This window comes from Chelonia mydas, chromosome 24 (assembly GCF_015237465.2).
Source record: "Chelonia mydas isolate rCheMyd1 chromosome 24, rCheMyd1.pri.v2, whole genome shotgun sequence".
Lineage (NCBI taxonomy): Eukaryota > Metazoa > Chordata > Testudines > Cheloniidae > Chelonia > Chelonia mydas.
In genome coordinates, this window is record NC_051264.2 from 7,589,908 (window position 1) to 7,602,746 (window position 12,839).

General features: G+C 39.0%; 1 protein-coding gene across 1 annotated transcript; it reads right to left on the reverse strand.

Moving 5' to 3' along the window:
* Positions 1-318: 318 nt before the first annotated feature.
* LOC102937600 (cathepsin K) lies at positions 319-12,839 on the reverse strand. Its single transcript, XM_007068142.4, has 9 exons — positions 12,604-12,839; positions 11,959-12,141; positions 10,616-10,750; positions 8,744-8,866; positions 7,954-8,112; positions 6,412-6,636; positions 4,052-4,217; positions 3,435-3,540; positions 319-2,189 (listed from the first exon to the last, which is right to left on the reverse strand). Exons 3-9 carry the CDS (start codon positions 10,742-10,744, stop codon positions 2,090-2,092), a joined length of 1,008 nt encoding a protein of 335 aa, XP_007068204.1. The 5' UTR covers positions 10,745-10,750; positions 11,959-12,141; positions 12,604-12,839; the 3' UTR covers positions 319-2,089.

The window sequence follows — 12,839 nt, forward strand, 5'->3', positions numbered from 1 at the left end:
TAATAGTTACAGACTGTAGGACGACAGGATCATAAAAACATTAGATCATATTGGATAGTCCTCCTCATAGGGTGTATACACGATAGGACAGACAGACACAAGTACAGCCTAATAAATATGGCAATTTCTGAGGGAAAGTATTAAGAGAGGAATATATTCCATGTTGTTTTTTCATCGTTCTACATTTCTTTGCCAGAAATGGAATTGGGGGTTTTTTTAAACTATTTTTGTGACCTGTATTTTGAAAAATATTTATTGTGCAATATTTAAAAAACAATAACATCTAAGTTAAAAATTAAACTAGCCAATTATCAAGCCTTGTCTTTCAGGTTTTGCTTTTATTTAGTAAAAAAGGACAAAAATATCAAAGTTTCCGCTAATAAGCACTCTAATTAAGTGTCCTTTACTGTCCTGGTGCTATCTACACAATACTGTACCGACACTGATCACCACAAACTAAAGCTTCTGTGGGAAGTAATGCATGCAAAATCTTACAATCAGCCTTTTAAGTAAGTTTTGAGAAAACATCTTTGATTGTCATTTAACAATACATAATTTTAAATTAATAAAAACCTCATACTGAAAGATTATACTAGCTGTTATCCCAGTACAGTTCTTGGGGAATTAACATACTAAGACATTAATTACTAAGAAACCCAGGAAGCAGGACAAGGTAGAACACCTAACGTAGGTTCTGAATTATCATGCATGCATCTTTCTGTAATACATCACCTACCAAGATTATAACATGAGTATTGTCAACCCCAAGCATTCAAAAATGATGAGTCACGCCCCCACCCAAAATCATGAGATGAAAAATACATTTGGGGTGCTTTTTATTTGCCTTCTGGTCTTTGAGCCTGTAGGGTCACTTGTATCACATTTTCAACCTTTTATCCACAACCATGAGCACTAGAAACACATTTTAAAAAATAAAAAGAAGGCTGAGAGTCTCACATAATCACAAAACTCGAAGATCTTTGAGAAAAAACACCAACTATTGTGATACGTGGGATAAAATTTTAAGATTATTTACTGCCAGTAAATCTGGCATTTAACATTGACTTTCGTGCCATAGTACATCATATCATTAGGGTTGCCAGCCCTCCAGGATTGTGCTGGAGTCTGCAGGAATTAAAGATTAATCTTTAATTAAAGATTATGTCATGTGGTGAAATCTCCAGGAATTCGTCCAATGCTATTTATCATACATCATGTCCAACTGTTTTCAGGTGTGTTTTGAGATTCTTAAAAACCTGAGCATTAAGAAATGGCATTTTTGGCAAATTAAAAAGCAACAGTTTCACTTGCAAAACCTTGAGAAACTTGATTATAGAAAGGTTCTCAAACTTTCTGAACTATCTATCTCGGTAGTTATATGGCCTCCATCATTACAAAAATTAGCATCTATTCATAGAGTGGACCATACCTTAATAAAGAGATTGTTTTGAGGACACATCTCCTTCAATTTGTGAACACATGCCCCACCTCCACTCCTGTTTGTGACACTAATAGCAATTGCCTACATAGGAAAGTAATACTAGATGCTTTCCTAATATGTTTTTAACTTCTTTTAACGAAACAAGTAGAACCAGTATCATGTGACTAGTTGGCTGAAGTAGTTGGTGTAGATGATTTTCTGAAAGCAACTCCAGGTTGGTTAGGGAACATGAAAGCAATATGCCAAGAGGGCTATAACTAGCACTCATGAAGTTTTATAGCAAGCAAAAAGAAAAGGAGTACTTGTGGCACCTTAGAGACTAACCAATTTATTTGAGCATAAGCTTTCGTGAGCTACAGCTCACATAAATTGGTTAGTCTCTAAGGTGCCACAAGTACTCCTTTTCTTTTTGCGAATACAGACTAACACGGCTATTACTCTGAAACCTGTCATATAGCAAGCAGTGATTCTTCTTACAGTAGTTTTTTGTTCTTGCATTTAAAAGGTCTTTTGGGGTCCATCAAGTTTGTATGATTCAAGACAGGACTTATTTATTGAAGGCTACAGTTCTTTGGGGAACTCAGAACAAAATGAATTTAAAAGCATGTTTGACTCTTCATTCTTGCCCATCAGGATTAAGTCTATTTTTCACATCAGTGGATAGCTGGCAAATGAAGCTATTCCACAAAGGTTGCCTCTGTTTTTTGCCATCCGGATATAACCTTGATCACCCCATCTGGTTCCCCAGCTGCAGAAGAGAAACAAACAATATATGTGTTTTTATATATAATGTTAAATCTTAATACAGGTTCCCTGGTATTTTTTGTTTTGGGGAGGGGGGGTCCTATCGACTTTTTATAGTATGACCATCTTAGTAGGGCAAATCTTGTTACTGCTGTTCCTGACACAAAATTTAATTGTTACAGTTCCTTTTCAGTTCTGGCTGAGTGGAAACTAGAGATGCAGAACACTTTTACAGATCAGAGTCTGAATGTTTTATAAAAGGAGAGGTCTCCATGAAAAGCAAGATTTTAAATTAAGCATAAATAAGCCTTAGCAAAAATAAAAGTGTGCTCCTAGAACTCAGAATGCAGCACTTCTCTGAAACCATTGCACACTAGAAGTGCATTATAAATAATAAGAAATACAAATAAGCATACCCAGAATTCACTTTGCAGACAGGGATGTATCAATAAACACATAATTGTTATCTTTATCAGAACACAGATACCCTGTTAAAGCTCAATAGTTGGGTAATGGTAATAAGCTCACATCCACACTCAAAGAAAGACTAAAAATGGGGAAAAGACTTCCACAACCTTCTTGAAAAGAGTACTGGGCATGCCCATTAGTTTCATAATTATTATCTGTTTGGTTTGCATTTGAGAATTTTGCAGAATTATCTCATATTTTACTTCAGACCCACACAATGTATTTATTTCCTCTTTGCAGGCCACTAGTCCAGCAATACATCAAAATTATTACGCATTGGAAATCATTTAAAAAACATAATGTCAGAGTTCAGGGCCAAAATCTAGGTCTCTAGTAAATCATATGAATACATGTTTTTGTAATTGAAAAAGTTTAGTGAAATTTCAAGTAAAATTAAATGTATACACTTGTCTTCTGGAATGAACTATTCCTCTCTGTTTTTGAAACTCAAAGTCTTTAACCTTGCGCTGGTCCATGAGAATCAGAAAGCAAAACTGATTAGAGAAAGAGAATGAAATTAACTAAACTAGTTTGTGTCAAGCTGCCTGTCATGTGCAAAACCTAAATAGAATTAATAGTGAAAAGTAAATTAGAATTTTAAAATATTCTTTTATTTTTAATAATCAGAGATATGGCTAACAGAACAGTTAAAGACTTTTAAAACATATTTTATTTATTTTGATGCTGTCCTTGTAAAGTACTAAACCAGTTCTTTAAGATGAAATTATATTTTAAAGAATTTTTAGGAAAGGTATTTTAATTAAAGAAAACTCATCCTTACCTGTTTTTGACGAGCCAGTATGGCACACCTCTGTCCACACAATATCCCACAACAAGAATGGCATGGTTTAAATGTGAGGAACTGCATTCTGAGTCGTAGTACACACCTGAAAATGTTTTATTTATTTATTTATTTATGAAACAGCAGTGCCCAGAAGCCCCAATCAGGAGCATTGTGCTCCTGTGATAGGCATTGTATAAACGCATAGGAAGACAAAGTCTCTGTCCCAAAGAGGTTACAGTCTAAAGCCCCAATTCTGCAATGAGTTCCACACAAGTACAAAGGTACACCCATGTGGAGCTCATTGCTGGACTGTGGCCTAATTTAAGACAAGAGCTAATGAATGAGTATATAACTGTAGGACAGAAGTGGGGAGGGAGGACTAGGGTGACAGTTCAAAAAAACCAATGGTTGCAGAATGGTACCCTTGCTAGACCACTGAGGAAAAATACAGGTGCAGTTGCCCTGAACCGTGACAAGTAGTTCTGTTCATTTCAGTGGAGCTATTCACATGCTTGAAGTTAGGTTTGTGTTTTGTTGATTCAGGGTCTTTGTCTCTAATTTTGTTAAGAACTATTTAGGTCTCAGAAAATACAGGGAAAGAGAAAACTGCTTACCACTGTGGTATTGTTGGAAGGATCTCAAACTTGCATCTATAGCAACAGATACTGGTCCCACTGAAGCCACTGTCCTTTCAAGATAAGTTTCATTTCCCTTAGGTATGCTTTTATAGCTGACACAGGTGGCAGCCCGTCCAGAAGTTTTATAACGGCAATTCTTGTTCTGTAGAAGATGGCAGACAGAGATATAAGGGCACAATAAGTATGGCAAGTAAGTTAATGCCAAGTTTTATTATCATCTTCATTAATTAACAGAATCCTGTAACAGCCCAGAGGTATATAACATACTGGTTTATTCAGATCTGTTTGTGTGTTTTAGTTCCTTTCCAGTAATTTAGCTCATCCCAGAAAATAGAACTTACTTTTTCACTGTACATGGTGAGTGAGGTAATATCTTTTATTGGACCAACTTCTGTTGGTGAAAGAAACAAACTTTTGAGCCACACAGAGCTCTTCTCCAGGTCTGGTAAAGGTAATTAGAATGTCACAGCTAAATACATGGTGAAAGAGATTGTTAAGGATAGGGAGTTAACACATGAAGAGGAAGTGGACAATTAACAATTTATCGTGGGACCAACACAGCTACAACACCACTGCGAACAACTTGTTCACTGTACACACATGTACTAGCTTGACACACTCCATCCAGTAAATGCCAGTACAGAATATATGTATTAGCCAATATATTACAATATTATCTGACTCTGTGGTATGCTGGTATATGAAATGGCACCATTATTTCCAGGGCCCCATGTACAGGATGGATATAAATTCTGATTCAGTGGCATGGTTTCCTACTTTCTGTGGCACTTACACTGAAAATGTTGCCACAAATACAGGTAACATTCAAAATGTGGTGTTTGATTCAATTTAATTAAATGAACAATGTCAACTTCAAAACAATCGCTCTTCTGTCCGAATTGTTTTAAACCCATTGTTACAGAAGGTAACACCTGAAATTACTATAATTGAAAAAGATCTCAGAAAAAAAGATTTTTTTCTATTTTACAGTTTGTTTGCTTTGCACATTTGTCAGCTCTTTATGTGTAGTATGTTTCACAGTTTCCCCTGTATAGTCAGTTACCCCTGTTGTTTGTGTGAATCTTTCACAGAGCAACAAGACTGACAAAAAGCATTTTTAAAAAATAGGAAAATGATTGCAAAACCACAAAAATTGGCAGGTGGCCTCATGCAGCTAGCTTATCTGATCTTATCATTATATTAAATTGAATAGAATTCAGGAAGATGGTGCTCCTTTAAATATGAAAATATACTAGACAATAGTACAATATCCCTGGTGTTTTTTTAAATATTAAATTCAATCTTATTGATTTTCCAGTGCTTTGCACCAAGCTTGTTTCTGCTCTCACACGAGTTTTAAACAAGAGTAACTCTCCTGACTTCAGTGAATTTACTGTGGGTTGACACCAGGGCAACATAGAGCAGTATCATGCCTGTCTTCTGTAGTCATGTATACCTGTGCAAAGTCAGTATTAAGTTGGCATACAATTCTACCAGATCAAAAGGACATCATTGTACACCCAATTTGCACTGACTTCGAACAGTTGCAAATGACTACACAAGGTGCAAGGCAGTGGAAAATGAGGTCCAGTTTATTTGGCTCCCCCACTGCATTTTCAGTTTTCAGTATGCAACAGTGTTTGTTCTTTTTAAATTAATAACACATAACTGTATGGTAGAAGTTGTCAATAGGAAGCTGGAAGTGTTGACGGCTGGCTAGTGAACAGCTTTGGGGTTTGGACACTCCAAAAGTTGTGGGAAGCAGTTGAAGATTGTGAAAAAAGCATATTAGCTACATATGTTTGCTAAAATAATCAACAGTGAAATAGTTAATGCTTATTTAAATTGCCATAATTATGAATGAAGTGGTTCACACTTCCCTGGGAATTGTTCTTTCAAGCACTCTGCAGACTCAGGAAGACAACACGGTATTAGGATTACACTTGGGTCCTGTTTGGAAGGTTTTCATAAACATATAGAATTTTTTTTTTGTTGTTGTTAAATGAAAGTTTATATTCTGAAACCCAGATCTGTGGTAAGGAATGGATTCTGCTGCAAATTTTGCAGCCACAAAATTGTGGAATATTCAAGGCCCTAATTTTTTCTAGATGATGTTAAAAAAAGACATCACTGTGTGTTTAAATTGAGTTAAAATATGCAGCAAGCAAGAAGGAAAAAAACCAAATATATTAAAATGTTAATATAACCATAGTATAAAGTAGAGGTTTGAGTCCTCCCCTGATTTGTCTTTTAGATAAAACAGTTTATGGTAAAATACAGACTTTTCCAATGTTTATCCGCCCCAAAGAAACACCTCTGGCTAAGGTGATACTCACCTGACCTTCATATGGATACGACGTTTCTGAGTCAATGCCACTGTTGTTCATAACATATCTGAAAGCTTTAGTCATAAAGCCTCCATTGCAACCATGGTTGCCATATCTCCAGGAGCAGTCTACTAGGTTCTGGGGACTAAGTGACACCAAACGCCCTGTTTTCTTCTTCAGTTGTCCTTCCAAGGCCCCCACGGCACTGAAAGCCCAACAAGAACCACAAGATCCCTGTGGCACATTGTAAGGTTCAACAACAACAAAAAAGGAGAAACGTTATGGCAGGTGTCATTAATAGCTTAATTATACATTTAAGACAGCAACACTGGGGTAACTCCACCGGCATTATTCCTGATTTACAGCAGCATAAGTGAGAAAAGAGTGAGGGACATAATGCAGTTGTGAGATAGGTATCTTTAACGGACTGAGAAGTGAATATAGCTAGTCTACTTGCAATTCTTGGAGACATATAGCTTCCATAAAATGAGTTTGATAACAATTTTTGCTAACCCAACCCATGAAGCAGTATGAATTGGATACATTAAGTATTGGAATGATAAGTCTTAGCTGAAAATGGGTTATGCAGCTTTTCAGATGACAGTTAAAATCCAGTCGATGGCAACAGTGACATTTTTTTTTTCTGTGCAATGGCTATTCAGTGTCTTATGTGAATTGGGCCAGATTCCCCAGGTTCTTTCGCAGCACAAAGCGGCCTTAAACCAGCCAGAGATTTTCAACAAAGAATTCTCCTTATGTAGGAGGAATGTCTGCTGATGAAGAGCTGGATGGTATAGCTGCCTCCCCAACCCCATGAAAGGGGACAAGAGGCCGCGTAGTGGAGCTGAACTCCAGTATGGCTAATGATCCTATGCATAAAGGGTCTTATTCCTTCAGTGCCATCCTTTACACAACAACATAAATTAGAGCAGGATCCAGCAGTCCTGATTCAAGGTGGCACAACTATCTCCCTGCAACCACCACTCTTCACTACATTCAAGCACTGCTCGGGTGTAGTGCAAATCAGTGCCATTGAGTTTAGTGTCTTCGGTCCAGTTCCTAGCTGATAGGTGTCCACCCCACAAAAAACACTTCCATGTTTGATACTAAGATCAACCATCCCCTCTCCTTTCAGACCAGGGCTGATGCATGTTAGTAGGAGGTCAGCAGGGGAGAAGCTTGCATTGCCATTGCCTATGCCGTACTCTGTCTTCTCTGTATAAGAGCAAAGAATTTAATTCTCTGCTTTTGTTAATGACTCTTTTCACCTACATTAATGCTAAAGTTATTTAAAAAATAAATTAAATTGAATGAACAACTTCAAAGGGAGAGGCATGTTTTTTGCATAAAATAAATTACATGTTGACATGGATAATGCAGATATATAGATATTTTCATAGAATGTCATTTACAAAACATTGTATTGGTGTGACCATGCAGTTCTTCCTCAGCAATGTGAGGAAGGGGGTGGGAGATTTGCACTACTCTGCAATTATGTGGCTTGCAGTATTCATTCTCCACCTACTGTAATTTCCACCTCTGAGTTCGCACCTGGTTCTTTACATTGGTGACATAACCACTCTTCCTCCAATCTATGCAGTCTGGGCCCTGATCCTGAATACTTTCTTGAGGCCAATCAACTGTAAGGTTATCCATTTCTGAGTCGGATACCCTGAGCCCTGTCATTGTAGCCGTTACTTCCTCAGATGTCTGTTAAAATAAAAATTAAAAAAGGAATAGAGTATATTAAATCAGTAACTGGTCATACTGCTGTCAGGCAAGTGCCCTAATTGGCCAACTTTGTAGCAGTTGACAAATACATGGCAGAAACCGTCTAAGATTTAAACTGTAGATATACTATAAAGAGTGGCTGTGTAAAATGGCACCTCCTTATTCAATGGGGCTTGATCCAAAGCCCACTCCTTTAACAATTCTCTGCTCTTTTTACTTGAGGATCTCAAAGCACAGTGCAAAGGAAGGTAAGTATTATCCTCATTTTACAGATGTCTAAGGCTACACAGCTATTCAGTGGCAGGATTGTTAACAGAATCTAGATCTCTTGATTCCCAATCCAGTGTCCTAGCCATTGAACTATGTTACTACCCTCTGCGCCCATGTACCTCCTCAGGATCATATTACTTTTGATCATTTACTTTTAAAAATAATCAGAATACAGGTAACTAGTTAGTGTAATTAATTACACTAGCAATCCTGACCAAGGTGAGGGAAAATCTTTTTACAATTATTATTACTTCTTTAAAAAAAAAGAGCTTGAAATAATAACGCCTAGATTAAAATGTCACTACATAATTTGAGAACAAAGTAGCATGAGGAAATTTACCATGTCTGCAAAGCCATTCATGGCCATTGTGTATGAATGCATTCCCTTTGACTCTTCCAAGTTATGAACTGTAACAATTTTCAGGGTTTTTTCCCAGATCAAGCGCCTGGAAAGCTCTTCCTCCTGAAATAATGAAAGAAATGGGAACATTTTTTGGCCACAAAAATCAGGTTAATAAAAAAATAATTTTTTTGGCAGGATAAGGTTGTTTTTGTGATTATTTTCCAATGGGAAATTTCACAATGAAACTACATTTTTTTGTTTAATTTTAAATAGAAATTTCATTTTGTTTTGTTTTTCTTCTAACATTTTCACTGTCTTTTCTTCTTTTTTTCCCTTATTGCCACAATAAGATGAATAATGTATAGTTTGGGGGAAAGAGGACTCCCAAGTTTTCCTTTTTCCCTTTTCTACTCTAACTTTTTAAACTTCTTCCATTTTACAACAGTTACATAATGGCAAAAGGAAAAATGAAATATGCTATTCTAGCTTTTCCAAAGTTGGAGAAGTTTTGCCAAGTTACAGAGTAGAGAAAGGAAAAAAAGAAAGAGTAAAAAGTGGAAAGAAAAAAGATATCTTTCATTATTACATTCAGTAGCAAAAATAAATAAATAAATAGAGAAATAGAGAAAAGGGAAAAAACTAAAATCAGACGTTTCAAAAGTTTGAATAATTTTTAGGTTTTTAAAACCACAACAAAAATCTCAAAATGAATCCGACACAATGAACATTTTTTGTTTCAAAATTTTCAGGTGACAAATTGAAAAATATCAAATGAATCATTTGAAATGAAAATTTTTCATAAGGCAAAAAATGAGTTCAGTTCTCATTAAATTGTCGAGCATGGACAATGTAATTACAATTTTTAAATATTGTGGAGCACTCTGCTTCTTTCTGGTAATTTTCATGGGCAGGAAATATACACCAGATTGAGAGTGAGTAAAGTTATTTTTTTCCTTACAGGAATTTGAGGAAATCAGATCAAAACATAATTGCTTTGGATGAAAAATATTAAGAATGTTTCTCTCCACTTGTGGTATCGTCCAAGAATGTAAATTAGCTTATTAGAAACACAAACTCTTGAGCTGCACTTTGTAGGCACACTGAAGCAACCTTCAGCTGGAAGTGTAAGTGACCCTTACCACAGTTCGGATATAGAATCATAGAATCATAGAATATCAGGGTTGGAAGGGACCTCAGGAGGTCATCTAGTCCAACCCCCTGCTCAAAGCAGGACCAATCCCCAATCAAATCATCCCAGCCAGGGCTTTGTCAAGCCTGACCTTAAAAACTTCCAAGGAAGGAGATTCTACCACCTCCCTAGGTAACGCATTCCAGTGTTTCACCACCCTCCTAGTGAAAAAGTTTTTCCTAATATCCAGCCTAATATCCACTGCAACTTGAGACCATTACTCCTTGTCCTGTCCTCTTCTACCACTGAGAATAGTCTAGAACCATCCTCTCTGGAACCACCTCTCAGGTAGTTGAAAGCAGCTATCAAATCCCCCCTCATTCTTCTCTTCTGCAGACTAAACAATCCCAGTTCCCTCAGCCTCTCCTCATAAGTCATGTGTTCCAGACCCCTAATCATTTTTGTTGCCCTTCGCTGGACTCTCTCCAATTTATCCACGTCCTTCTTTATTATCACTAATAAATCGTTGTGGAGCTGCTCATGATCATATTTAATCCAGATATACCATGATGTTGAACATTTCAGTCTCCAGAACTCTATTCAGTTCTTCTGTTTGTCTTGGCCACTAAATTATTAACCAGTAAAAAGAATCAACCAGGTAGTAGTGGGTATGGTTCTGCCTATGAGTGTTTAGTGCAATATACCATAAAAATAAATATTTAGAATGCAAAGATAATTACCTCACTGCTGTACTGCTTTTGGTAGATTGTCTTCCAGCGTTCCCAGTCTGAATCAAGGGTAGGATCCTTGCCTATGTTGGCAACAGATGCTGCTACCAGAAGCAGTAAAACACTGCCCACTGTTAGCATCTTAAACTGCAAAAGATATAAAACGGATGTCATATAACACAATGTATTACTTTCTTCCCATCACAATCCAGGATCTTTGAAGAGCTCAAAGGAATGGCACAGGCACACAGCAGGTCCTGTGTCTGTGCCTATGCTTTCTCCCCTCACAAATATGTATCCAGTGGGCCTGATTCTCCACTGCCTTGCATCTTGTCATTTCCACATGTGCAGAATGTAAAATGTATACCAAAACAGAATTCTCCACTCACAGCCATGGCATTGTGTAACACTCACATTGCAGAGGGGTAAAATGACAGCTATGGTGCAAGGCAGTGGAGAATCAGTTTCAATATTTAGAGAGAGTAGAACTTTCATGGTAAATTTACAGAATTGCAAAGTGTAGTGGTGGTGCCGTTGTCCCTTCCCCTCTGGGTTGGAGGGAGGCCACACCGCCTCACTTCAGTTGTCAGGGCCTCCACCTAGTATCAGGGGAATTAGCATAGGCGTTAGCGTCTCGACCGGTTTAGCGGGTTGTGCAGCCCACCGTCTAGGGTGCTCAGGCCCTACAAGCACGGACTGCGTCCACCTTAGTCTATGGCCTGGGGCCCTTGGGGCAGGGCCAACACTGGCATTAAGTCGCTCCAAACCCATCAGCCCAGGGCGGAGCAATCCCAGCAGTCAATTAGCTCTGGCCTCTGGAGGCAGAGATAGGGTAAACACAGAAATCACTCAGCTCTGGTCCATTGGTGCAGAGACAGAGCAGCCTAGTAGTCAGTTCGCTCTGGGCTCTCGTTACAGAGCCAGAGCAAATCCAGGCATCAATCAGCCCTGGCTTCATGATACAGCCAAAAGCCCACCCAGCGGTCAATGAGTTCTGGGCTCTTGTAGCAGAGCCAGAACAAGCCAGCAGTTAATTAGCTCTGGGCTCTGGCAGCAGAGCCAGAGAAAACCCAGGGGTCAGGTGTCCTACCTCCAGCGGATGACCAACAAACCCAGGCTGCTGGACCTGGCGAGGGGAGGCTGCCACCCCAGGAGTGGGGTGGCAGGTGGGGTCTGGTCCCACCCTACTCCACTGGACCCCAACCCGGGGCCTTAAGAGTAGTGGAATGGTCCGCCACTGGGTCAGAGGGGATCCCAGCCACAACACGCTGATTGTTCCTCAGGTAGAGCTATAGCCAGACTAAGGTCGGCTGTCCCTGGGCCACTTCCTCCCCTCCCCTCCCCTCGGGGTGTACCTGGAGTAGCAGGCGTCGTCTGCCTCCTCTGGATAGGTGGCCCACAGCAGTCCTGACAGGTCTGTGGCAGCGGTAAGTTCACTGGGCTCAGCAGCAGGGTTGGTGGCCGGGAGCGAGCTGGGTCTGTCTGCCTCCTCTGGTGTCTTGGCCCCAGCTGAGCAGGAGGGAGGCCACACCACCTCACTACACAAACATTTTAATCAATATTTGAAATATTCCTCCAAATAGTCACAAATAATATTATCCTGTGAAAACCAGTGAAGTATGCCCAGTATTTGTGAATCTGCTTTCTGATCATTTCCAACGTTTACTCCTAGATCTTTAAAAGAGAAGAGCAGCTATCATACTCACCACTGGACCCCCTTATTGGTCAAGACCAAAAACAGAATAAGCCATAGAAATTTAACCCCCGCTTATCCCATGAGGTGCTCCCTCTGGGATAGCGTGGAGTCCCAGTGAGCAGGGCAATGTGAAGGAAGCTCACTGAGCCGTTGTGTCTATTTTGTTATGGACAGGAGATGTCACTTCTGTCTTTGGGACTGTTGACCCTGCACCCTTCACTGCACTAAATGTACGAGGGGGCAGAAATAGAGAAAAACAGAGAAAGCAAGATAAGTCAACACACGTAGCATATATGCAAATTACCTGTTAAATTGCTGTGATCCTGAGACAGTACTCCTTCTTTGCACTTACGGACCAGGCTGAGGACAACAGAGCACAGACCAGGTTTACCAAGTCTGGATGTAGCAAAGGTTCTCGCGTGCTTTATAAAGTCAAGGATCCAGCGGTCAACTGGAGAAGTTCCCTATGCAGAGATTTCATTTTCTTTAAATGTGCTTTCTATCATGACAACAGACTATTTCTTGCTCAAGACTTGTTTT

Bases quoted from the DNA above. Each gene is read 5' to 3' on its own strand.
- LOC102937600 (XM_007068142.4), bottom strand. From the start codon at position 10,744: ATGCTAACAGTGGGCAGTGTTTTACTGCTTCTGGTAGCAGCATCTGTT. The intron at 6,637-7,953 runs GTGCGAACTCAG...AATGTGCCACAG, and splicing joins TCACCAATGTAAAGAACCAG to GGATCTTGTGGTTCTTGTTG. The intron at 2,190-3,434 runs GTAAGGATGAGT...TCTCTTCTGCAG, and splicing joins TACTGGCTCGTCAAAAACAG to CTGGGGAACCAGATGGGGTG.